The sequence below is a fragment of the Lactuca saligna genome, chromosome 6, assembly GCF_052625555.1.
Source record: "Lactuca saligna cultivar CGN05327 chromosome 6, ASM5262555v1, whole genome shotgun sequence".
Lineage (NCBI taxonomy): Eukaryota > Viridiplantae > Streptophyta > Magnoliopsida > Asterales > Asteraceae > Lactuca > Lactuca saligna.
The window spans coordinates 6,845,319-6,873,101 of NC_136422.1; the positions used below are offsets into that span (position 1 = coordinate 6,845,319).

The 27,783-nt window shown below is 34.0% G+C and overlaps 3 protein-coding genes across 3 annotated transcripts; 2 read left to right on the plus strand and 1 right to left on the minus strand.

Annotated features, from left to right (window-relative positions):
• Positions 1–3,585: 3,585 nt before the first annotated feature.
• On the plus strand, positions 3,586–6,552 carry LOC145000929 (uncharacterized). The gene is made up of 4 exons (XM_078960230.1): positions 3,586–3,743; positions 4,572–4,816; positions 4,903–5,592; positions 5,720–6,552. Exons 2-4 carry the CDS (start codon positions 4,664–4,666, stop codon positions 6,380–6,382), a joined length of 1,506 nt encoding a protein of 501 aa, XP_078816356.1. The 5' UTR covers positions 3,586–3,743; positions 4,572–4,663; the 3' UTR covers positions 6,383–6,552.
• Positions 6,553–10,954: 4,402 nt separating this feature from the next.
• LOC145000322 (uncharacterized) lies at positions 10,955–13,178 on the plus strand. The gene is made up of 5 exons (XM_078959519.1): positions 10,955–11,667; positions 11,743–11,993; positions 12,067–12,442; positions 12,543–12,850; positions 12,937–13,178. The coding sequence occupies exons 1-5, from the start codon at positions 11,119–11,121 to the stop codon at positions 13,058–13,060; spliced, it is 1,608 nt and encodes a 535-aa protein (XP_078815645.1). The 5' UTR covers positions 10,955–11,118; the 3' UTR covers positions 13,061–13,178.
• A 123-nt stretch (positions 13,179–13,301) lies between these two features.
• LOC145000323 (uncharacterized) lies at positions 13,302–15,128 on the minus strand. The gene is made up of 5 exons (XM_078959520.1): positions 14,760–15,128; positions 14,306–14,372; positions 13,688–13,736; positions 13,562–13,606; positions 13,302–13,457 (listed from the first exon to the last, which is right to left on the minus strand). Exons 1-5 carry the CDS (start codon positions 15,024–15,026, stop codon positions 13,391–13,393), a joined length of 495 nt encoding a protein of 164 aa, XP_078815646.1. The 5' UTR covers positions 15,027–15,128; the 3' UTR covers positions 13,302–13,390.
• Between the last annotated feature and the right edge of the window lie 12,655 nt (positions 15,129–27,783).

A 27,783-nucleotide genomic window follows, 5' to 3' on the forward strand; every position in this document is an offset into this window, starting at 1 on the left:
GTATTGTGTTGTTGTTTGTTATTTTTTTTTATTGTGGTTGCTGCTTTACTGTTTTTTTTGTTGTTTTGAAACTTCTTGTATTAATTGTTTGCTTTTTGGGTTTTGTTATTGCTGAAAATTGTCATCTTGTAATAATACTTGCTAAATTCCACTTGTATTGACATTGTGTTTTGAGATGAAGATTTTATGATTATTTTAGTTTTATATCTTGTACTTCTTGCCTCCTAATGTTTATTGCAATAACATGTATTATCCTATTATGTATAAAATAAAATTGTAAATATTCAAGAAACCGGATACCCGGAACCGAAACCGGAACCGGTCTTGTCGGTTCTGAGAGTGGCTCCAAATTTTTAGGAACCGGTGTAGGTGGTTCCGGAAGCAGTTCCAAATTTCTAAAAACCACCAGTCCGAAAACGGTTCCGGTTTCCAATAAAATAGACGGGCATCTGCTTTTGCTCATCCCTAATTTAAACTAACGTGCTGATTTGTTTGCAAACTCGCCATTAGACTAACTAATACACGTATATTTATTCGACCAAATTGAAACCCATCTATAAGGCTTATGGCCGAAACTATGGGCAATTACTAAATAAATAATGTGTAGTTGTTAATATCATAATCACGGGTCCATATTAGATTATTAAACTAATAAAACTATTTTAGAAATAATTGACACTTGCTTGAAATTATTTATTTCAAGGAAAAAAACAGATAATATTTTAAAATTCGATATTGCAAAAAAGGACGGAAGTTTGTCTCATTTCTCAATTTGGATAATCGATCAGGACTTAACACCTTGTAAAAACAAATAGTAAAAGGAAAACAAAATAATTTTTTTGGAGTTATTAAATGTGAAAGCTAAACCCATGTTTGCATTTGGGCATTCAGGTCATTGTCATTGTTTTGACTATCTCGACTACACGAACATTCATATCAGAAGAGCTTTTTTTGGAATCTTTTTAATGAAAGATGTTGAAATTAAAATAAAATAGTTTATTATATATTTATAATAATAATAATATATATTCTTTAATTTCTTTGTTTGTATATCTTTGTATGATTTGTTTATATAACTGGTTGAAAAGATATTAATCTCACCACAATCATTGGAAAACTATTTTGTAAATTTTCTAACCCTTTAAAAGAAATTGATTTAAATAAAAGGCTCTATTATATAGTTTTTTAATTTTCAAGAACATATTGATTTTTTTAAAGCCTCGTAAAATACTATTTTATAATGTCAATACTATTTTAGCGTGAGTGCTGTAAATCAACATTGCCATTTCAATATATTTACCAAAATGCACCTTTTATATGGAGTCATTTTGTTAAATATTGTTTTTTCAAGAAATAAAATTGTTCAACAAACCATAATGTGTCACATGATTGACATTAGTGACATTATATATATATATATATATATATATATATATATATATATATATATATATATATATATATATATATATATATATATATATATAATCTTTTGCGAACCCATATTTTACCGCGAACATTTTTATCTTGCAAACTTGTATGTTCGATAATTTTTTCAAAGAAAAAGACTTAATACGTTAAGTCGCTCATAATTAAATGTTTTTGTAAAAAATCTTAAAGAATATATATATATATATATATATATATATATATATATATATATATATATATATATATATATATATACACACACACGAATGACATATATATGCATTTTCGTGTCATGCACTTGCACTTGTTATTTTTTTTTAACAGCAAAACAAATTATATTAAAAGAAACCTGATGGGGGCCGGACAAAATATAATACACTTGCACTTATGTTTGTGCATATATGTACCATTCGTACGTAAATATTTTAACGAGAACAATACATAGATTGACAAATACGATAACATATATAATCCCTATCGATTTTAATCACATTGTTATGATTATATCAGTCCTTTAGACATAAAAGGGTATTGAATTTTTTATCCAAAATTTTCAATTTATGCTAATTTCTACATTAATATGTATACAAATCTTTTTTTTGTTGCCATACTTTTTATGGAAAAATCAAGTATATCAAAATTTATATTTTTTATTTTGTATAAATATACTTTTATATCAATATATTTTTTATAAGATATATGATTTATTTTATTTTATATTATATTTTGCAGCATGTTTATTATTCACTTGTGAATGCATGATCAATTCAATTTTTATTACAGTTTTTGAATAATCCGCACATCGATTATTCACATGTAAATGACTAATGTACTAGAACATTAAATTGGATTAATGGATCATTATTAATTACTTATTTCTAGATGATCTTAATTTAGAAATGAAGAGTTAATAAAAATCATGTATATTCATTATTCATGATGGTATTTTCGTTATATATTTTGGAACTCGACAGGTTTTAGAACTAAAATCCTGAATAGTAGTAACAAATATTAATGTTTCTCAAATATACCATTATTTAGGATTATTTTTATAACTACAATTTTATATAAGAATTGTGATAACTACAACAACTATAAATGTCTATTACCACCAAATATGCCGTCTAATTTTGAGCAAACTTAATATAGCATCACCTGTCACATTCATTTATACCATTTTATATTCTTTTTGTTTCTATCATATACTACATGATATACAAGTTAAATGGACATGTGTCTTGTGTTATGTATGCAAACGAAAAAAAAAAAAGGACCAGTTGTTACAATCCATTAACAAAAGACTCGAAAACAAATTATATCAACGAATCACAAAGTCACTTTATAAGGAAAGTTTGACCAAGCAAGCACTACGTATGCATCTAAAGAAATACAATATTTTCATATTTTGTTGTGCATGTGTTAATATAGAAAGCCGACTATTAAGTTAAATATTTAAAGTTCTTTACCGTTATCAACTACAAAATTTGTATAGACCAAATTATTTTGTAATGACTATGTTTTAACTTTTAACAATAACAAAAGTGATATTAGCTAAACCAAAAAAATACAAAAAAAAAAAAAAAAAAAAAGTATTTTGGCAAAATAAGCACAAATTTCGAAATGCGGTAATCCGGACTAAACAAAAACACATTTTTTTAAAAAGAAAATATGTTTAAGGCCGACATTCTGGATTTTGGACTAAATTTTGGAGTTCGAAAAAAAAACTTAACTACAGAATTTCAAAAACAAATCCGATATCTGATGAACGATTTCAAAATTTTGAGAAAAAATATCGTTTTTTTACTAAAATTTAACAAAAAGTTAAACATAATAACAAACGAACTATATAAGATATTATGGCGTAAAATCAAATATTCCATTGAAAAACAGTGATTAAACACTTAGAAATAAATATTTTGCATATATCTTAGATATTAATATGAAGAAAATAAAAAAATAATAATAAATAAATAACTTGAAATTTATAGAACAAAATCTTCTTACATATACGATAATAAAGTATTTATGTATAATCATTAATAACTTTTCAAAAATTAAAAAATATATATACAAAAGGGTAATTAAGGAAATTCATACTGAAAAGGTCGATAGAAGAAAAGAAAATCATACCTCCATAATTAGAATATTCAGCTTTAAAATTTGGAGTTTTCCTCTTTGTTTCTTCCTCCTCTCTCTCTCTCCTGAGTCATAAATTTCTTCCATCTTCTATGGCTCAGCCTCAGCAACAGGGTCATTGAACAAGAGCGCCTCTCTATCTTCATCATTAGCACCACCCCAATTACTCTTAAAAGGTAACCATCGACTCTTCCACTTCACATCAACCGATTCTTAAAGGGGTGATTAAGATTTTTCTATCATTTTGCGCACAGTTCAAACTTTTCGATTCTCATTCAATCCAATTCTAGTTTCCGAAGCATGCGTTTGGCTGTAATTAGCTCTAGCGCTTTTACTTATTTAATCAGAATTTCCATTTAACTTTGCTGAAACAACTGGGTTCTTACAGTTATGGTGAAAGAAGTGTGTTTTTCCCATCTTTTATTACAGGTCAACCCCAATTACAGTTTCTTATCATGGGTTCTTTTAGTATCAACGCCATTTTTCACTATAATTAGTTCTGAAGTTAATTTTGTTTAATCAATTGAACTCTTACAAATCCTGAAGTTGATTTTGTTTAATCTGTTTTTAATCGACACCTCAATAAAACAGGTGCAGTCTCTCAGGTTATATGTTTCTGTAGAATCGACAAAAATCAAAAAAAAAAATAACTCTAATTAACTTGTTCTGTAAGATTTTCGATTTAAATATGCAAATCAAGTCGGTTTTTTCTTCCTAATATTTTATTCTTTTTGTGAGAAAATGTGTGTTCTTCCCTCTTTCCTTTATCATCACTCAATCCCAATTACAATTTATCAGATCATGGATTTCTTTAATCAACTAAAAATCAAGATTTGATTACTCCAATGGTTCTAAATACTGTTGAACTTCAATTTCCTGGAATCTTTATTCATACAATGATATGGGTTTGATTACTACTTACAAAATCAAAATCTTTTAACTCAAATTGGTATGAATTCTACTCAAACTTATAGCTTCTTAACTGGTTTAACTCAATGTTGCAGGGTGAATCTATCTAGTTTCCATTTCAATCAAGTGAGTATCTCGTATATAATTTGAGTTTCTTGATTGGTATCATAATCCATTTTCATCATCAATGGCACGAAAATCTCCAAAATGCCCTCCAACGGTTGAACCAAATCAATCTGGTTGCACCTGGAATTTTAATGGTATGTTTGACCACCACCACCACCATGGCCACCCCCACCGGAAACTGCTCAGCTTTGATGAACAACTCAGAAGCATCAATGTGAGTACACATCTTCAACCTTTTATTCTTGATATCAAACAACTTATCGATATTTGATTCTGAAAACAAATTTTGTTTTTGCTCAGATTGAATCAAAGAAGAAAAAATCTCTAAAAGAAGAAACAAGCTCCTCAAATCACACAACCACCATGGAGAAATCTTTTTGGAAAAAGATAAAATCCCGATATGAAAACCCAAACAAGAAAAAAGAAAACCCGATTTACAACAGCATTGTGGTTTTAAAGCCGCCTAGTCAGCGTGTCATGGAATCTCCGGTTGATGTAGGATGCGTGTGCTCATATCTACACTCTCATCACAAGTCAACAAGCAACCAACAAATAGTCAAACACAATCGTGTCTCCTTCAATGATGTTAGAAAAAAGCTAAACGACACAAAGAAGGTGAAGAAGAAGAAGAAGAAGAAGAACAACATCCGAAAGGGTAGTGAACCTGGTCAAAATGACGAAAATGCCCATAGACCCGAGAAATTAAAATTGGTACCCTTTTTGAAGAAGCAAGGAGACCCGGATGTTTTTGTGGAGGCAAGAAGACATCTTGCTGAGAGGTTAAGGCAAGTTGTAAAGGGTGAATGTGAGGGTGAGGCATCTTCAAGTAAAAGAGTATCAAGAACATTGGAAAGGGTACTTTTGTCATCTCCTATACACATGTCAATTGCTAATTTTTATCGTGAAATTGATGACATTTGTGTTGAAAAAAGTTTATTGACAATGGATTCGGATCCTAACAACATTGGTGCAATGGAAGTATCACAAATGGTAAATTTAACATCTTTTTTCCTTGAATATGAACCAAAATGATGAAAATTGTGTAATAAAACACTTTCAATTTTTTTTTCCTCTACATCCAATTTGCATCAACTTACATATGCATATTTTGTTACAGGAGATGACATTGGATGTTTCTTCACCAAAAGTTAATTTCAAATTGGAAAACATGGAAAATGATCAATTCAGAGAGAATCCAAGTCCAGTATCTGTTCTTGAATCGATTTTTGCAGACAATAGCAGCAGTCCTACAAGCACCATTGAATCATCAGTTGAACATCATATTCAACCACGTTGTCTGGATTTTGAAGAACATTCACAAGCTTCATCTCCATCGCATCAGAAAACCAGTTTAAGTTCATTCATGGAGGATCGAGGGTTGATTTCTGCGTATGTTAATGAAATCTATGAAGCTTCTGAGTCAAACTGGGAGGATTTTTTAGCGACGGATTACCCTTCAGAATTGTCATGTGATCATAAACTGCTCCATGATTGTGTGAAGGAAGTGTTGATTGGTTTAAATATGCGGATAATGTTTGTTAGCTCAAAGATTCGTGCTTTTTCGTTGGAAGATGATGTGGTTAATGAGGTTATGGAACAAGTTGAGTGGCATAATGGTCGATTCATGATTCCACGTACTTTAGATAATCTTGTGAGGAGAGATATAGCGAAAGGTGGAGAATGGGTACACGTGGCAGATGGAAATGATGTTGTGTTTCAAGTCGTGGATGAAACTCTACAAGTATTGATCATGGAAGCCATATCCGACATTTCTGTTTGAAGTATTTTGTTACTGGGTATTAACGTATAGAAGAAATTTCTAGTTATATTATATAGTTTTTTTTGGCAGATTTTTTGTGGGATATCATATGACTTATGGGACTCGTATGTGTAAAAAGATGTTAGGGTTGCGATATTCATTGAATAAATGCATTGAAAGGTTGTACTTTATTTTTGATTTGGTGTCCATTTTTGTCAAGATTGTATCTTGTCTTCTTGATCGATTGATTCTGTTTAAAAAGATAAAGACAAATGGAAATGATTGCTTGCAAGAAATATTTCTAATGGTTAAGAATCGTTATGAAATAAAATTTTATCCTAAAATAAAATGTAAAGCTATTGTCATTTATTTTTTAATTAAAGAAATATTTAAGAAATCAGAACAGATTTTATTGACAAAAATAACAATCAAAAACTAAATAATTATTCGAAATGACCAATTATTCATAGATTTGGGAAAATCATCACAAAGTTCGAACATCACATTCCCTACCCATTACACATTTCAAACATTACTATTTTGACAAGAAATAAAGTGGTCTGAAATAAAGATATTTATTAAGACATATACATTACTATCAAGATGTACATAGATGTACATTCCAGACTAACCATACCTTTATGAAATCACCTAACAATCTTTACATCCCACACACCATCTTATTAAAATAATGTGAAACATATATATTATACGGGTTTATTAAAAAAATTAATATAAAGTTGGAAAAAATTAATTGGATGCTTGATATCAATGATTTAAGATTTAATTATAAGATATTTGAAACTGAAAAGAAAAAAAATGATTGTAGAGCATTTATTTTGTCATTTAATAGAATGATTTGTCTTACATATATAAACATTTTGTAAAATTTAAATTGTAAATTTAAGAAAATAAAAAACACAAGAAAATGGCGAGTGGAAAAACATAATTAAAAAAATTCCAGAAAATGATGTGTCAAAATCAATTAGAATATGATATTTGGCAAAAATGATTTTCATTTATTAGATTAAGAAAATGACTAAAGTATTTATTAGGTTAAGATTATTAAAGTAGTATATAAAGATGTTAGCCTATGATTCCCCTTATTTATATCATAAGTTGAACTAATTCATTTACTATAAAATCATTGGCAATAATTCTTTTACTTTTCATATAAACATAGAGTTCACATAAGCAATTTTCAACATCATATGAAGATAGTATTTGGCATTGTGAAGACAGTATTTGACATTGTGAAGATGAAGATTGTTATTGTAGTTCCGATCATAACTCATTTCATGAAGTCCACCCAAATCAGTTGAACTTCTATTTGCAGACCATTCAACGATGTGGATGCTGAAAAGGACCAACGAATGGACTCAAAAAAGATTTGGGCATGTAAACATTCTCTTAGTATAGATGAAATAAAAGCTAAAACGGATAACATATACTAATAGGAAAAAAAAAGTGGCAAAAGTGGATTAGTGGGGTGGATGGAAATATTTACATGTTTATTGTAGTGAATCATGAACATTTGATATGACATGCATAATTGTAAGAACATAATGAACATGGTGATTTTGGTGCTCAAAGATGTATTCGATCATGGTAATGAGTACAAAAAAACGATCTAGATCTAGTGATATATAAATATCTCAATCACTAATCACAATAAACTACGTCTCTCAAACACACTCTACTTGTGGTATGCAACCCATTATATATATATATATATATATATATATATATATATATATATATATATATATATATAGGTGTTAACAAGTCTCTCTCTCTCTTTCTCTCTCTCTCTCTCTCTCTCTCACTCACACACACACATGTCACAAGGCTCCAATCCCACATGTAAACGGGTATTCTCAAGTCAATCCATGTATAACTGTGCATCCTAACATTCTCCTAGTTGCATGTTATATGTGTATGGTATGTGGTAGTTTGGGGAGACTCACCGAGCTTCGTGCTTACGACTTTCAGTTTGGGTTTCAGGAACTCAGTTTTCAAAAGAGGAGCTCGAGAAGATTGCAGTGCACACACCATTTATTTAGCATGGGATGTTTATACTCTGATATATTATGACATGTGACCTTGACACGTGACTTATGATTTTTCATATGAATACATTTATGGTTTTACTAATGGTTTATAAAACGAAAAATTTGGATTGTATTTTTGGGATGTTACACAAGATCATAAAGTTTAAAACTTTATGGTTTAGAACAGTGAACACTGTTTGGGACTAGATCTAGGTTTTAAACGAAATGAATTATTGGATTAAGCTCTTATTATAAGGAAAGGTTAGCAGCGGAGTACGCTAGGCGTACTTCTGAGTATGTTGCACGTACTCCTTTGACCCCTCTGTATATGGATCGTATGTGTGCCAAGCGTACATGATGAATACGTTGGGCGTACTTAACCTGGATCGACTCGGTTAACTTTTTGACCTTTGATCTTGACTAGGATTTTGACCAAGTTTGGCTTAGGGGTATTTTGGGTATTTTAAGTTGTAGATTGGGATTTGGTTATTGGTTGCTATATAGGTGATCTATAGAGTCAGCAGTCGGAGATGTGATCTGTTTAGTTATCTTTTCGGACTGTGAGATGAATTTTTCCTCATTATACTTGTGGGTCGAAAGCACCATTGTCGGCCCACTAGATTTTGTATCCGGATATATTAGATTGATGTTATGTTGAGTATGTGTTAAACTGGCAGTCGGAGATGTGATCTGTTTAGTTATCTTTTCGGACTGTGAGATGAATTTTTCCTCATTATACTTGTGGGTCGAAAGCACCATTGTCGGCCCACTAGATTTTGTATCCGGATATATTATATTGATGTTATGTTGAGTATGTGTTAAACTGGTAGATCTGTATGATTACATGTTTTCACTGAGTATGCGTTAGATTGGTAGATATGTATGATTACCTATATTGTTGGTTATTGATTGTTATTGTATATATGTCTACATGTTATGGTTTGTTGGGTTGAGGTGATCCTCCTTTGTGCTCAAGGCCAAAATATATGGGGCAGTCTGGATAGACTGAAGGCCTACGAGGCGGTCCAGTTAGGACGAAGGCCAGAAGAGCGGTCCAGATATGTTGTAGGCCCTACGCGGCGGACCAGTCAAGCTGAAGGCTCATTTGTGCATGCTGTTATATGTTCTGTTTGTGTGTGGTATTTTGGGGAACCCACTAAGTATTGGCTTACGATTTAAGTTTCATGTTTCAGGTACTTTAGATGATCGTGGGAAAACGAAGACGTGATCATGCGTATCCTTTTGGTTATATGTTATTGGATTAAGGAGATACTTTGATTTGTGATTATTGCTTTTGAGAACAATGTTTTGTAAACAACTATGGTATTGATTGGGTTTTAAAAATGAAAATTTTACCTTGATTTTTTAGATGTTACAAAGACAACCAATAAAACCTAACTACACATACTAAATAGTTAATTATAGATTATTCCAAACTAGGGATTATGTTCCATACATGATTTTTTGGTTACGTTCGATTATTTAAGCTATTTACAGTGGTAATGAACATACCATAAAAAAACCCAGCCTTTAAATATGAAACATCCGAGAAGTGTTCATCGTATTTCGAAATCATTTTATCACATCCAAACAGACAATCGTTTTTAACATATTGAGATTATAGCATACAAAAAACATGAAACTAATATGGGTCATCAAATCATACGCTTCTTCTATTCGAAAGCAAATTAAAACGTTGTCTTTCGATTTTTTTGGGGGTTTTTGGAAAGAAATAACATTTGGATTGATGGTAGGTCCCCATTTACATAAAGGATCACATAAATGGGTAGGGATCCAATTTTCTTGGTATTTGTAATGGCCCATTATTGATCAAGTGCAAAGGTGGATCTATTATAAAGCCTAGGGTAGCACAAGTTATCTCTTAAATTTTCTAGCATTGTAATTTTTTAAGAAAAAATTTCAACATAATGTAAATTTTGTGCAGTACAACCCTGGATTTTTGCTCTAGGTCCGCATCTGATTAAGCGATTATTTTTTAAATACCTAAAAAGCTTGGTCTTTTTTTGGTTGATATAAACAAGAACATGGACATTTTTAATTTTTGTTGAAAGGACATTGTTATAAACATAATATTTTCTCCTTTTACTAGTATCTTTGACTAGAACCATGATAAATAAAGAAAGGGTAAACCTTGGATCCAAAACCAAAGAGCCCGAATAATAATATTTCCCAAGAGAGTCAAGAAAATAAGAGGATATTGATGCTTACATATACAAACTTCTCCAACGATATGATAGCAACTCGTATGACAATTAAGTAAAAATAATTAGTAAAACTGCAATGAACCCTAATTCAGAAACCCAAAACACCAAAAATATAAGGTGGGTGGGAGAGAAGAAGAGATGAAACATGCCTTTTCAACCCCATTTCATCTCCATAGAAGAGAAGGGATGAAGCTTGCCTTTTCAACCTCATACAAATGTGCTTTGTGAAGTAACCTTATCAACATTGATAATGTTATAGTTTATAAGATGCCCAGAAAATAAATGAATTATTTCAAATAAATTAATGGCAAAAAAGATTGAAGGGGTTGAAGTGCAATTTTTCGCTAATACGGAAACGCCTCAACATCTGTTATTAGGGCATTCGCTTCCCGCCAACTATCAAAAACCCTAGCCTACTTCCTTTAAACCCTCGTCCCCCTTTTCTCAATTGCCTCGATCTTATCAAAGAAATTTCCCATCAATGGAGCCCCAAGCTGTGAAATCAAACCTGGTTCTTATCCTAGATTATGGTTCTCAGTATACCCACCTAATCACTCGTCGAATCCGAAGCCTATCCGTGTTCTCCCTCTGTATTTCCGGCACTTCCTCACTCAAATCCATCACTGATTTAAACCCATCTGTAATCATCCTCTCCGGCGGCCCCCATTCCGTCCATGCACAGGACGCCCCTTGTTTCCCCGATGGCTTTGTAGAGTATGTTGAAAAAACGGGCATCTTTGTGTTGGGGATTTGTTACGGGTTGCAGTTGATTGTGCAGAAATTGGGTGGGCAAGTAGCGATTGGGGAAAAGCAGGAGTATGGGAGAATGATGATTGAGGTCGTGAAAGATTATGGTGGATTGTTCAAGGGTAAAAACATCGGTGATAAGCAGGTGGTTTGGATGAGCCATGGCGATGAGGCTGTGAAGCTTCCTGCTGGATTCGAAGTGGTCGCCAGGAGCGAACAAGGCGGTGTAGCGGCGGTCGCGAATCCCGGCAGGCGGTTTTATGGGCTGCAGTACCACCCCGAGGTAGATTAAATCGCGCTCGTTTATTCTTCGGAACTTTTTTTTTGTCTAAAACTGCTCATTCTCATATCGATGTAGGTGACACATTCACCGGAGGGAATGGAATTGTTGCGCCATTTCCTGTTCGATATCTGTGATGTCTCCGCCGGCTGGAAAATGGAAGATGTAATGGAGGAAGAAATAAAAGTAATCAAAGGCATGGTCGGACCTGATGACCATGTAATCTGTGCATTATCCGGTGGTGTCGACTCTACAGTTGCAGCTACTCTTGTTCACAAAGCCATCGGCGATAGACTCCACTGTATCTTCGTTGACAATGGTCTATTAAGGTAAGATTTTTTGTTTTTTGACCAAATTTTCATGATCCATGTCATCATGATATTCTGTGGCTTTTTTATATAGATACAAGGAGCAAGAAAGAGTGATGGGAACCTTCGAAAGAGATCTTCATCTTCCTGTCACTTGCGTTGATGCTTCAGTGCAGTTTTTAAGCGAGTTGAAAGGCGTTACTGATCCTGAAAAGAAAAGAAAGATCATCGGGAAAGAGTTCATCTCAATCTTCGATGCTTTTGCTCATGATTTAGAGAAAAAACTAGGAACAAAACCTAGTTATCTGGTTCAAGGAACTTTATATCCAGATGTAATCGAATCATGCCCACCACCCGGAAGTGGAAGAACTCATTCTCACACAATCAAGAGCCATCATAACGTGGGTGGGCTTCCAAAAGACATGAAGCTAAAGCTCATTGAACCCCTTAAGCTTCTCTTCAAGGACGAGGTTTGTAATTTACTAATTAGTTGTATCTTGTACAATTCCGAAGGACCTGTTATGTAATTTTGCTTGATTCTTTTTTTATCGTTGTGAAAATGTGAAAAAGGTTCGTGAGTTGGGTCGGATCTTGGATGTTCCAGTTGCGTTCTTGAAGAGACACCCGTTTCCTGGACCGGGTCTTGCTGTACGGATACCCGGTGATGTGACCCAAGGAAATGCACTGGAGATTCTTCGACAGGTGGATGAGATATTTATCCAAGCGATTAAAGATGCTGGGATTTACGATGAAATATGGCAGGCTTTTGCTGTGTTTTTACCCATTAAAACGACAGGCGTTCAAGGAGATCAGAGGACTCATTCTAATGCTGTTGCACTTCGAGCTGTTACAAGTCAAGATGGCATGACTGCTGATTGGTGAGACATGTCACTTTATCTGTATATAATCTTTTGCCACGTGTCTTGTATATAATAAGCTTTATTATTATGAAATTTTGTTTCAGGTATTATTTTGAGCATAAGTTCTTGGATGATGTGGCGAGAAAGATATGTAATAGTGTTCGTGGGGTGAACCGGGTTTGTTTGGATATTACATCGAAGCCTCCATCAACAATTGAATGGGAATGAATTTGGTAAAGGTTTTTGGAGGGTGGCAACTATGTAATTGCTGAATTTTGCATATGACAATGTGTTTGACATTTTGTGGTTGTCTTTGTGTTTTATAAGTTATAATCCTTTTTTCTAATTGTTCTTTCTTTGAGATACGGCTTACTTTTATGTGAGATAATTAGCATTTAGCAATGACTCTTGTATAATATCACATCAAAAAAACATATTCTTGATATTTTAAAACCAAATTAGTATGATATTTTACCAGAGTATATAACAATTAATATTAATGGGCAAATGTATTCAAATCAATAAAAACCTCAGTTAAAAAATAATGATAATAACACATCAAGGAAAACGAACAAGGGTATTCACAGCAGTATCCAAAGCATCAACGTTTCTACGCAACACCTTTCTTTTCAATTGTTAAGAAAACCTTGTTAATTGTTATGTCATTATAATCACATTTGAGCAGATCATGAAACCTAAAAACACAAAAATCATGAGAATAAAGGATACAGTTGCATTGCTAGGGTGTCAATGCCTCTCATTTCCTCATTCAATCTGCAAAATGTAAAAGTTAGTGGTTTCATCAACCATATAAAGTTATAAACATAACAAAACCATGAAAATGGATTTATATACCTGAGACATGAGTTTATGTACAGATTCCCCTTTGTTGCAGTATCCAATGCTGAAATGTATAAAATTTGGAACAAAATTCTTGTTAAACTTTACTGGAGACTGAAGAAAAAGTAAAACTTGTGTTTATCTGTCAAAAGACTGGATATAGCTATACAAGAATCATTAAGTATCTTTTGAGGTTATTTAGGGTGCGTTTGGTTGTGAAAAACTGTTTTCATTTTCTATGAAAATGTTTTCAGAAAATACGGTTGAGTTTCCATTTTCAATTTTCAATGAAAACGTGTTTGGTTGAAACGGGTGGAGTTTTCATTTTCCATCTTAGAAATTTGGAAAACTTTGGAAAACTGTAAAAATCACTTTTCTAATTACATAGAATTTGGAAAACTGAAAATTTTCATTTTCTTAGAAAACTTTGGAAAACTGAACGAACCAAACGCGTTTTCAAAATTTCCGTTTTTCTCGGAAAATTTTCCTAGAAAACTGAAAAATTTTCCACAACCAAACGCACCTTTAAGGTCTCTGTGAAAAATATATATTCTAACATATTGCTTTATCTAATAGCACATTGTGCATACGAAGATCAATGGAAGGTTTTTTTTTTTTTTTTTTTTTTTGTACCAGATTCTTGAAGACGCCCAGCAGCATCACTGAAGCATTGTACATGATCAACAGAGCGGCTGCTAACCTACAACATACACAAACAATTTCAATGGATGAACTTATATGATCTATCTACAATGCAATGAAGAGCACATATCAAAGTTTGTGATCTTTTTAAAATCTGCTGGAGTGAGTTTATCATTGCAATTTCCCATAGAAAAACTACACATCCCCTCGAGACTCGCATCATACATTGATAGATGCAATGTAAAACAGATTTGTGACTTTTTCCATCGTTGTTGACATAAGCTTTGAAATTTTGCTAGATAAGAGTAACAATCCATAAAAGTATGTATAAAAAATGGATTCCGGTTACACTAAATTGATTGAACTTTAGGGTTTATATGCTGATATGTAGCTTCAGCTCAATTTGATTACTATGGTTAAGCTTCAAAATGTGAAATTCGATTACCTCGGAGAGAGCAATTCGGAGAGATGCGAATAGAGATGAAAAGCTATCAGCAATGGCGAGGGAATCCCTCTCTACCACTTCTACTGCTCTTACAATCTCCTTTTGACTGATTGGCGAAGAAGTCGAGGAGAAAAACGTATCCTCCGTTTCTCTTGTACTTGTATCGATGTTACCATCAAGGTCGTGGTGAGGGTCTACGTTGTGTTCTTGAGAAATCTGATGATTGTGATCTAGGGTTTCTGAAGTCGTTGCTTCTTTTGGTTCCATTGTCTATGTGTGTTCGGTTGCTGCCTTCGCTGGTGAATGTGCCAACAAGAGCATCAAAAAAATTTGACAAAATTGCAAAAATGGCCTGTTCGCAAATTTATGTGGATTTAGTTCAAAACGAAACGTTCGTCTATCACAGGTTTAATTTTAGATATATTGTGTGGTTTTGGTTTAATTTTAGATATACTGTGTGGTTTTGGTTCTTATGGTTATATTTTTTTTGTGTTTTTGGTCCACATTCTACCTAAAATGACTAATATGCCCCTTAAATAATTATATTTTAATTTATTTTATTTATTTTCTTATTCTTATAATAAAATGAAAAACAAAAACAACATAAACCCACCACTCTCTCTCTCTCTCTCTCTCTCTCTCTCTCTCTCTCTCTCTCTCTCTCTCTCTCTCTCTCTCCTCCTCTTCTTCTTCTTCTTCTTTTTTTGTATGTCATCTTCCTAACCGGAACCTCCACCACCAAAATAAAATCAAACCCACAACAACACCACCATACCTTCTGGAACACTAGCTTCATCGGCATGACCATCGGACCACCCTTTTATGATGGAGGATATTTTTCTGGTTCCTACATCTCTGAGACCTCCATCTTATATGCCTTCAAGATGGTGCTACTCCAAACGCACTTAAATCCCCAAATCAAATCCAAATACTTAAGTCCCCATTTCAAATTCTCCTCTAAAATCGAATCTGAAAATCTTTTCCAATCTTGTTTCAGGAACCAAAATTAAAAGTCAATAGTGGTGTAGAGAATGAGAGGAGATAGAGTGAGGGGGTCAATAGATTTTAGAGGAATGAGCTTGCAGTAGTAGGGTACGTAGTGGAGTAGAGAACGACTGAGAGTAAGACTTAAATCGATTACTTGTTGTTAGAGATGGAGTTGGGGAAGCTGTGATGGTCTTCGATTTAATGGTGGTGGCAGACGAAAGGAAGCAAATGTGAACCAAATTGAACAAGGTGAAACCAATATTGGCGATGATGGCGGTCTAGTGAAGCTTGGTCGAGGTTGTTTGGTTGTGGCAGTCGACTGGTGGTGGGTAAAGAAGAGGTCTTGACCTAATTTTTTTTATCATCTTCTACAATCGATCTCCCATCACCGAAGGCTCCATGTTTGGTGGGTGATGCGATTTGGGTTTAAATTCTCACGTTGTATCTGTTGACCCAGTTCATCACTCCTTCCCCAATGTATGAATAGATCAGAGGGGTGTGAAGGTTTCTGGCGGTATCTATGTTGGCGACTGGTGGTGGTAGTGGGGTGGGGAGTCGAGCAACCAGATCTTTGGAAAAAGTGGTGGTGGTTGCGATCTAGGTGAACTCCAACGACAATAGTTGCTAATGATGGTGGTTCCAGATATCGGTGATGAGGGTGGAGTTGATGATGAAGGGCTTCTTTAAGATAAGAGTGGGGAATTGGTTATTTGTTTTTATTTTTTAATTTTAAGTTAAAAATATATATAAATTAAATTATTATATGTATTTCAACAATTAAAGAAAATAAAAAATATAAATTATAAGGGAATAACTGTCATTTTAAGTGTATAGGGACCAAAAACAATAGAAAGATCCAATTTTGGACCAGTGGTGCGCCAACATTTCGTTTTGGACCAAAAGCACATAAATTTGCCAACCGCAGAGACCATTTTTGCAATTTTGTCAAAAAATTATAAAAATACATCAAATAAAAAATTAAATTTTCAAAAATCAAAAGAAATGATCCAAAAAAATTAAATTTTCAAAAATCGCTATTTCTTTAAAACCTCTTATATTATTGGTTTTTTTTTTGTCTGGAAAATAATAAGCAAATGTTAGACAAAACTGTAAAATTGGTCCCTATTGTATTCAAAAAACTTTGGATAGGATCCAAAAAGTTTCCAGCTTGCATGGATGGTCCAAAATCAAGATTTTTCTGTGGTTTTGGTCCAAAAAATCTTGAAAAGACAATTTTGCCCTTTTATTTTCTTTTTTCTTTTTTTTTTATAATTACGTTAACATTAATTTAATTTTAAAAAAAATTAAAAGAATTTTCCACCAACCGCCCCACCATTCTCTCTCTCTTTCTCTCTCACACACACACAAACACACACACACAAACACTAAAGAAAAACCCACCTTCACATCCCTTACCCCCACTCCCGATCTTCTTCTTCCCAATTCACCTTTAACTTAAAGTACACACACAGATACACACACTTAAATACGTTGCCGTTTAACCCTTTCTCTATTCCCAGCGAACAATCCCAGCTTACCATTGTTTCTCAACAAATTCTTGCAGATTTGGACATCTTCTCTGTTGTTGGAGCTAATAAATCGTTACAGTTAGTTGACTTAAGAGTCTCGGTCAAACCTGGTGAGACAATTGTAATTAGGTTTGAAGGAATCACTGGAAGCCCATTGGTTAGTGGAATCTGCATAAGACGAGCTCCTAAGCTCTCTGGTAGCTAAAGTTTCATATAGATTTTTAATTCTATTTATAATTTTGATGAGTGAATTTGATTTGACTTTTTCTTTTTGATTTACTCACTAATGATGTAAAACAAGATTTTCTAAATTGTCAGAATTATGCTGCTGATATAGAAATCCCTTCAGTTCAGGTATGTAATGTTCTTATTAACAAACACATTAATGCTACTAAATAATGTATAAATGTGTCCAAATTCCCGAATATATACAGAAGAAAGTCACGCGAAAGAAATCAGTAGAGAAATTTGAGTAGAGAAATATGAGAAAAGGATACAAGAGTTGACTAGTCAATGTTAGAGGAAGACTGATGAATGTTATCAAGCTTGGATGTCTTTAACTGCAGCAAGCCAGCAACTAAGCAACTAGAAAAGGTCAACATATAACTTCGATGGTGATGAATAAGGATTGAAACCTAAGTGTTTGTGTGAATGTGTGTGGGAGGTTGAATTTGCAGGTGTAGAGTGAGGAATGAGAAGGGGGGAGAGTCAAAGAGAGATGGAGAGAGAATGGGATGGTACGAGTGGAGGGATGGGTGGGGTAGCTAATTCTTTTTTTTTAATTTTTAATTAATAAATTATTAAAGAAAATATAAAAATACAAAAAAGAAATAAAAGGGCAAAACCGTCTTTTTAATTTTTTTTTTGGATCAAAACCAAAGAAAAATCTTGATTTTGGACCATCCATGCAAGTTGAAAACCTTTTGGATCTTATCCAAAGCTTTTTGAATACCACAAGGACTAATTTTGCAGTTTTGTCAAAATGTTACTTCGAAACTATCTAATTTACAACCAAAAGACTTATATCCTATCAAAAGTTGGAAAAACTCAATATATATATATATATATATATATATATATATATATATATATATATATATATATATATATATATATATATATATATATATATACCCCCAAAGGATTAGAGGTTCAAGTCTTGCTTAAAATATTGACTTAGTTTAGGTTTAGTCATTTAGACCACGAGTCCGTTAGATTGCTTGAACTTTTTATATCATTCAACATAGTAATCAATTGTAGTGGCATACATTGGATCACTGATTATCTAATGTTATCGACTTCTGGTGTCGATAAAATGATATTTAAGTTGTGCAATAAGTATTGCAATTCTTTAAACCATGAAATAAAGTACAACAGAGCGTTGTGATCAATATCGTGTTGTCTAACCTCTATACATACTTACCACTTTAGATTTTATCGCCGATAGAGACAAAGTTAACAGAGTATCCTGTTGTGACTATGAAAAAACAAATACAGTTTAATAAATATAGAAGTAATTATCGAATGTTATCGACTTCTGGTGTCGATAAAAGGATATTTAAGTTGTGCAATAGGTATCGCAATTCTTTAAACCATGAAATAAAGTACAACGAAGCGTTGTGATCAATATTGTGTTGTTTGACCTATATACATACTTACCACTTTAGATTTTATCGCCGATAGAGACAAAGTTAACAGAGTAATATGTTGTGACTATGAAAAAACAAATACAGTTTAATAAATATAGAAGTAAAAAATCTTTGATAGATCACGCGTAGCTCGTGGAGTTCTAAAAATAATAAAATATTATAGATCAAACAAATCACTAATCTAAAATAATAATCATTTGAGGCTTGACCCAAATCCATATTTAGGTATTTAGGAGTTATGACTGACTTTTAGCATATTTTCTAATCATCTTAATTTTATGAGTAAATTACACGAATGGTCCCTATGGTTAGGGTAATTTGCGCGCTTGATCTCTAACATATTTTTTTAACTCGGAAGGTCCTTGTTATCTGTTTATGTTACGCAATTGGTCCTTATTATTTGTTTTTGTTACGCGTTTGGTCTCTGTCTTATCTAAAAAGAATATTATTTAAATAACAAAAATTGTGGAGTATGTAAGATAAGGTGAAAGGGGTAGCGTTGAGTGTGTTTTGTTTAAATAAATTAAAAAAATCAATGGCAAAATAATATTTTTAGGTAAAATATGGACCAAACGTGTAACAAAAACAAACAGTAAGGAGCTTCCGAATTTAAAAAAAAAAAAAAAAAAAAAGTTAGGGACTAAACGCACAAATTACCCTAAACCATCGCGACCATTCATGTAATTTACTCTAATTTTATTTTGGTGGTTGGGAATTTTGTTGTGTTTCATCAACACTTTCATATAAAGATTTTTCGACACGATTTCCAAATTGTCACCTCCATCAAACGTGAAAAAGAGTGTAGAGTTTTTTTTTTTGCACACGTGGATTTTTACTACGGTTTTATTAAAGATTTTTCAAAAATTACATCATTTGACTCAGTTATTTTTAAAAGAGTCTAACTTTGGTTTTTCAAATAATTGTTTAAATACTTTTAAATTGTTAAAAGAAAAATTAATCACCACCCCGATCATGATTGTCCAAAATTGGATCTTGTCATTTGAGTTGATGTGCGACACGAGTCACTATGATTTAGGAGTCGTCATAGGGTAAAAGGTTGAAAACCGTTTTCAAACAATCTTTTAAACTAGCGAAACACTCAATCCGGTTCAAGAGAAATTACACAACGACAAAAATAAAATAAAATAAAAATTATTAGCCATCATATATGCTTTTGATAAGTTCCGCCATTATCTAATATTGTCCAAAACTATCGTTTTCACCGACCATTCTACTTTGAAATTTTTGTTTAGTAAAACAGATATAAAGCCGAGTTACTTCGATGGATGCTACTACTGAAAGATCGTATATGCTCAATAGTCATTATAGAATGATATTGTAAATGACATGTAATCATATTGGGTCACACTTTATATCAAGTTACTACTAATTGATTATTTATTAGTATAATTTAATTATTAATAAATATTATCAACAATTGTATTTATTTGGAAAAAAACATTATTTTATGAAAATAGTATTTTACCAACATATTGGAAATTATTGTTTCTAGAACATAATAATAAAAAAGAGCAAAACTAGTTATAATTCATATGGTATGAATTTAGAAGTTATGTACAAATGTTTGGCCACTTTGAATAATCATGTACTTGAAATATAACTAACTAGTTAAATATAAAGTAATAAACACTTCAACCTTGTCTCCTCGCCATGAAGAACCATGGTGTTATATCCCAAAATTTACGATCAAAAATTTCATTTTTAATTTAATAATTCATAAAACAGATTATTGAAAACATCATGAAGTTATTTCATATCATAAAAACTCATAAGTCATATGTCTCAAAACATGTCATAATATAATAATGTCAGAGTACAAATCCCAAGAACATCATAGTGCGGAAAATCGTGGTGTGATGCGTTGCTATCGTGCCGACTCCTTTCCCTTCGAAGAAGAAGAATGACTTGAAACAAAATCTGAAAATCATAAGCATAAAGCTTAGTGAGCTCCCCCATCATACCACATACCATACAATAAACATACTGTCTAACATGTCCGGGTACTGGCCTACCCTTTTCGGTCTCTTTCAACCGGTAACTTGCCAAGCATATCAGGGTGTTGGCTTACCCCTTTGGTCTCTTTCAACCGGTTTACTTGCCTAGTATATTAGGATGTTGGCATACCCCTTCGGTCCTTTAGACCGGTACCGGGGACTATTTCACCCCTACTCTTACCATGTGATCGCCTAGTAGATAAACATATAAGTCACATACTCCTTAGCATATTAGGGTCCTAGCCTACTCCTTCAATCCTTTCGACCGGTATTGGGGCCTATCTTACCCTTCCTACTACTTTAACATAATATCATAGCATACTAGCACATAAAGCGTAACAGATAGTGGAATACCAAATAATTATCACAAAGACAATCATCTCTATTATAACACTTACTAGTGGGCCGACATTGGTGCCTTCGACCCACTTCTACTGGAAGGTAACTCACCTCCTAAAGTTGACTGTTGAATATCACAGAAAGGAATCTCTAACAACTGCTCTGATGACTCCTCGACTATCATTATCATAACAACACTTAGTCAAAATCCATAATACTTCTTAGGGTAAAATGACCATTTCACCCCTTGGTCTAATTTGGACCATACCCAAGGCCCAATTCCAACATATCTTTCCCAGCCCACTAGTGGCCCACTAATGGCCCAATTTTCTAAATTAGGCCCAACTCCTCAAATGGGCCTTATCACAATCCCAATAAATCCTTAGCAATAATTTTGAGTGGCCCAATACTCTAAGTCCTAGTTCTAGGCCCAGAAACTCTACTCCACAGTGGGCCATGGGGCCCACCTATCCATGCCCAAACTGTTAAGGTCCAAAAGCCCAATTTCATCACTCTACATGCGTACGCGCGGCGTACCTGGCACGTACGCCCAACGTACGCGGGCCTTGACCAAAACCAGGAAGTTGACCTAGTACGCGTAGCGTGCCAGGGTGTACGCCCAACGTACCGGCCAACTTCCTTGGGGCTCCATTTGTAACTTAATCCATTAAGTCCTCACATACATAATGTAGATCCAAGTCTTTTAAGACTTCCTAGTCCATAAAGTCATAAGCTTTATGTGCTTGCATGCATGATTGGGGTCAAAACATGATTTTGGTCCTTAACCAAACTTTGTGACCATCAAACACTTACATGGTTGTGGCTTAACCATCAAGGTCCGATTTTTATGACTCTAAGTGATTCTAAGAGCTCAAAAGGACATCTCTTATGGTTTAAAACTATCAAGATTCAAGCAACCTCAACAATGTAGTCCAAAAGTGACATATAACACCCCAAAATCAAATCTAAGCATGCAATGATCAAGTTTGAAGCTTGATACCTCAAATGAGTTAGAAATGGTGCTAAACTCTTGGATCTACAAGCTCCCTTTGAATCCTTGCTCCTTCTTCAAACTTCTTTCTCTTCCAAAACACCAAAACAACACTAAAATGCTCTCAAGTGGCTACCAAAACCACAACACACAAATATAGGTTAGGGTTTTCGTGGTGGCTGTCTAAGGGTGAGAGGGAGGTTGGATCAAAGGCATAAGGTCCTTTATATAGGGATCAAACACTAAATTTAGGGTTTTATAATCAGCATACGTACACTGCGCGTACCCTTTGGTATGTTGGGCGTACGTGCATGGCATGCGCGTCTTCGTCTCATAAGTACGCTGAGCGTACTTGGCATAGTATGCCCTGCATACGACACTTCTCATCCCAATCATAAGGATTCAATGGTCTAAGCCCAACCCAATTCTATTCATTAAGTTATTAATAATATAGTTAGTACCTTACTAATCATGGATGTTACACATGGGTTCTTACATGACGAAGAACACTTGCTTCTGAATTGTTTATTCCCTTAACCCATGCATGTAAGAAAGCCTCATGCTTTCATTCCTGTATGTATTGCTTTTGTATTGGGATAAAAAGTAAGGCAGAATGGGTGAAAGAAGTAGCTTTTTCATTCACTGTTTTTTCTCATTTTGGGCTGCCAATTTCATGGTTCTCCCCCCTCTAGCCTTCTCCTTTGTTCTTACAAAAAGTGTTAGAATAAAGGGTTCATATGTTGCTTCTATTTAAGCATATTTTGGTATATGTCTTAAAGCTTAAGAACAACATTTATACAAGTGAAATACTAACATCTAATGATGGTTTACTCTTGCTTGGTGGATACATTATAGAGAATTTATATGAGAAAGTTTCATGTCACACGTCATCAACTTTCTATCTCACATGAGAATCAAAGTCTTCAACGGTTGTAAGTCAAGGTTCTACAAAACGCAAGGCGTGACTTTGTGGCGAGGTCAAATTTAAGTTATGCCAAGCCTTGGCGAGCCATGGCGTTTTTCAAGGCGTAACTATTTTATATACATTAAAAGAGATAAATCATATAATTATTGAATTGTATCACATATATGAAATTTTTAGAAGTGTTATATTAATATTTAATATAATAAAGTTAACAAAAACTCAATTATTTTAGGCCCGACAAAAAAAAAATAAAAAAAATCCACGCCTTGAAAAAAACTCGCGCCATAACGCGATAAGGCATGCCTTGACATGTTATTTGGGTGCCAAGGTTAACAAACTCGCCTTGGACGTTTTCGTAACGGCTACACCACGCCTTGCGCCATGGCACGCCTTGAGGCGCGCCATGGCGCACTTTATAGAAGCATGGTTGTAACACTTAACTTTTTATGGTTGTTTTATATTTCTAAGTCTTGCAAAACATACTTGGCGGGTTTAAATGGTTTTAGTTTTATTCAAATAAAGTTTACTTTGTTGCTAAACGCATTGTTTTGACTATTTATTTTTGACTTTTTTTACTAAAAACCTAACAACTACTTCAAGAATTCTAGATCGAGATCAAGGACAATATGGGATTGTAAAATCCGGAACTTGAAGAATTGAAAGAGACCGAGATTTATGATAATTTTCCCGAGGAATACTTGATCGTGATTATGGGTGAAACACCATGGTTTATGAATATTGTCAACTATTTGGCAAGCGGGTATCTAGTCAAGAATCAAACCAACCAACAAAAGAAGAAGTCCATTTCTATATTGGGCCTTATACAAAAGCTCAATAATTTCCTTAGTCCATAATCTTGTTTCCAATTGGCCCACGAAGGCCCACATCAACCTAGTCCAAGAATTAGCCCAAACTGAGTCCCATAACGCGAAGTCCATTTCTATATTGGGCCACAAGGCCCAATAGGCCAAACTATTCCATTACTGGCCCAAAGATACATACAGGCCCAACTATCAGCAAATCCAGACCCACAACCATTAGGGCCTAAAGGTCCCAAGTCCACAAAGGCCCAAGTCTTCGTGAGAGCGTACGCCTAGCGTACCTCTTCTGTATGCTTAGCCTACTGGGCAAAAGGGTTGTACGCGCAGCGTACTACATTGTACGCCCAACGTACAAACGGTTGATGCACAAAATCCAATAAGTCACTGACTTTGTGACTTTGCATGCTCCAAACAAACCCAAACTTTGAAAATGGCATTCTAGTTTCATCAAAGGGACCCTAACTCATGCAACAACCCATTAAGACCTTCAAGATGGCAACTTTCTGCCTTAAGGACTCATTTAACACTTAGAGTGGCAACTCTAAGCCTAGGAATCCGATTTGAACCATAAAGCTCCATCCTTGGGACCAAAAAGGTCTAAAAAGCCATCATAATAGATCTAAGAATTCAAGGGGCAAGTTTAAGACTTTATACCTCAAGATGATATGAAATGAAGCAACAATCTCGGATCTACAACTTCTCATTTGAACCACCACCTTGCTTTGCTCTTCAATTGCTTGGAAAATGGATTCACAACACCATAATGTTCTCTAATGTCCTCCAAAGCTCCAAGAACACTCATGGGAGGATTAGGGTTTCATGGTGGCTGTCTAAATATGAAATAGGGGGCTGACCAATGAGGCATATTATTCCTTTTATAGTGGCATAATCCTAAAATTAGGGTTTAGAAACTCTAAGCGTACGTTGGGGTTGGGCGTACGCCTCCAACACCCGCGTCCACTTTACACCCCTACGTTGGGCGTACTTCTCATATGTTGGGCGTAATTGTAGGGTTTTGAGCATTCTAACACTCCTAAGTGTACATGCAACCCTAAATACCTTGGATCTATGTTTTCTCTATTATACATGCAAATATCAACTTTCCAAGGTATTGTTCTATTCTAGCATACTAAACGTTGAATAACACAAGTTAGAATAACATACCTTTTGTTAGTGTTTGTCTTCATGAAGCTTGAGTGCCTAGTGCCCCAAGTGTGACACCTCAAATGGTTCACACAACACCATGAACACTTGGAATAACTTAGAGAGAATTCTACACTTCATGAAATCGGCTAGCCCTCTCTAGAATAATACTAATGCCGATTTTGTCAAGAATAAGATCTTTGTATAGTGTTACAATTAGGGTAAACCCTAATTGTCATGACTTTCCATTTCCTTGGATCCATGGGTTCAAATACACCATGGAGCATCCATGGACCATCCAATGGGTTTTAGCCCAACTTGATTATCCATGGAGCATAAGCCCACTATACAAGTATGGATGATTTACACAATCAACCCATATATTTAATTAGTCTTCTTTTGATCACTTAATTAATCCTAGATTAATTCTTGATCAATACTAATTAAATAATCTCATTATTCTTATTATTAATATACTAGAACTTATAATATATTAATAACCATAAGTGTCTTATTTCTCTCATTATAGTCTATCCAAGTGCATGATGCCATGCAACCCAAATGGACCATGCCGGGTCGGGTCAAGTCTTACCAATTATAGTTATGGACTTAGACATTAATCCAACAGTCTCCCACTTGGATAAGTCTAAAACTATTATTGCGTATGACTTCGGGAACCAACTGGCAATCGTAGCTCTCAAAAGCTTCTGTCGAACTTTGACCTTGTCGATAAACTCTGACCTTTGTCAATGACTTGTCCATTAGATAAGGGACCATATATTCCTCCATTCTAGATATCATATGGACTGAGACATGGATTATAATCATTCTCTATGTCCATTTGTTGTTTCCCGATTTTCGATTTATAACGACTGACTAATTGAACAAATCAAATCAGTCCTGGCCCGGCCGAGCACTTCCATTTGTCATCATCAAATCATCGAGGGGCCCACAGATATCGCTTTTATCCCGAAGGTAAAAGGAATGGTTAAACTTTGACTCATATGGCTTGTTCTACTACTTGTTGAATCATACACAAAGACACGTTTTATAGCACCGAGTTACCAAATGCGGTTTCGTGTAATCAATGTACTATCAACTCATAGTAACAACTCATATCTCTAGGTTTGAAGAATATAAGATATTATCGTCTCATGATCACTCGTGATAAAACCCATGAAGTGATTCCAATGAGCGCGGGTTGAATCCAATACTCAAAACTTATGAGCACTCATGAGTGTTGTAGCGCTTTGTCCAACACCTTAGACCTCTACAAGCCAACCCATGACAGTCTTAATTCATATCTACTTCCAACATATGACCGACTGTGGATGGTTTGAATAACTTAGTCATTCCGGAAGAATAACCTAGTTTATTCGGGAAGTCAAAACTTGCAAAGTGAAACACAATAATAATTGAATCCAATATGGTATCAAAACCTATGTGCATAAATAAAACACCTTTTATTTATCACCATATGATTACACATTATTCATTGTATACTGTTTCAGCTATCAACTTTATTCTTGAATTTAAAACAATAGTTGTCCCATGCTCCAAGCATGTACACTATTTTTTCTAAACACTAGTCATGCCACACACCAAGTATGCATACTATGTTTGTCTATGATCTTTACTTTGTGAACTAGATCAATTGAACATAACTTCAATGATTCTCTTTTCACACTCCCAAATCCTTATTGCAAATGCAAGAATTCCAAATTCATGCCATTTACTGAAATCTGTTAGATTCTAAACTTATATGCATTGATCCTCTTGTAACGATTATGCATAAATTCACAAAGACTTGGCAACAATCATTACAGAGTATTCCAAAGGAGATCAGCTCCTTAGAAACATCCTTCTTGCATTAAGTTTCCTAATCGTAAACAGATTGAAAATTCTAACTTTGAAACATTTCCAGATTCCATTTTGACTATCACTTCTGAACAAGAGTTGTCTCCTTACAGATTATGTCAATATGGTCCTTCCAGAATTATCACTATACTTCCAAATTTCCTTGAGCAACCAATCTTTGGTAAACCTTAGATTGTCCTCGACAATTGTTTAATCCTTTTAGTCATATCCAGTTCTAAACCTTTTCCCTTCTTAATGCCCCAGGCATTTGGAAACTTTTAGAATGGATAACTATAGCACATGTAATCGATCCTATATCCGAAGCATATGGGACACGATTCATGATGTCTCACATAAAGACTAAACCAGTCTTTTGCTATAACATTTCCATTTCTATTTGCCAAGTTCTCATAATTCAGATTATGAAAAGAGATGTCGTAATCATAATAATCATAATCGAATTTTAGAACGCAAATAATGGACCCATATACAGAATTTCCTTATGTTGAGCCATTCCAACATGAAATTCATATATATCCTTGACTAAATGATTAAAACCTCACGATCTAAGCTTATAGATTTGAGATGAAGTATAATTTCCTCTCCCTTAATTATAGCAGAACAACTTTTTCCCAATTGAAACCTTTTGTTTTCTATAATTAACACTGCTAACTTGCAATACTTATCATAATTATCATGCTCCCACTAACATGATGATTATTAGCATAACACTTATGCTCCCACTAGCTTTGACATGTACTCAGAAAT

Coding starts and splice junctions, on each gene's coding strand:
- LOC145000323 (XM_078959520.1), bottom strand. CDS start 15,026: ATGGAACCAAAAGAAGCAACGACTTCAGAAACCCTAGATCACAATCAT. Junction 13,737..14,305: donor TGGGCGTCTTCAAGAATCTG/GTACAAAAAAAA, acceptor TATACATTTCAG/CATTGGATACTGCAACAAAG. Junction 13,458..13,561: donor GACACCCTAGCAATGCAACT/GTATCCTTTATT, acceptor ACAATTGAAAAG/AAAGGTGTTGCGTAGAAACG.
- LOC145000322 (XM_078959519.1), top strand. CDS start 11,119: ATGGAGCCCCAAGCTGTGAAATCAAACCTGGTTCTTATCCTAGATTAT. Junction 11,668..11,742: donor GGCTGCAGTACCACCCCGAG/GTAGATTAAATC, acceptor ATATCGATGTAG/GTGACACATTCACCGGAGGG. Junction 12,851..12,936: donor GATGGCATGACTGCTGATTG/GTGAGACATGTC, acceptor ATTTTGTTTCAG/GTATTATTTTGAGCATAAGT.
- LOC145000929 (XM_078960230.1), top strand. CDS start 4,664: ATGGCACGAAAATCTCCAAAATGCCCTCCAACGGTTGAACCAAATCAA. Junction 4,817..4,902: donor AACAACTCAGAAGCATCAAT/GTGAGTACACAT, acceptor GTTTTTGCTCAG/ATTGAATCAAAGAAGAAAAA. Junction 5,593..5,719: donor CAATGGAAGTATCACAAATG/GTAAATTTAACA, acceptor ATTTTGTTACAG/GAGATGACATTGGATGTTTC.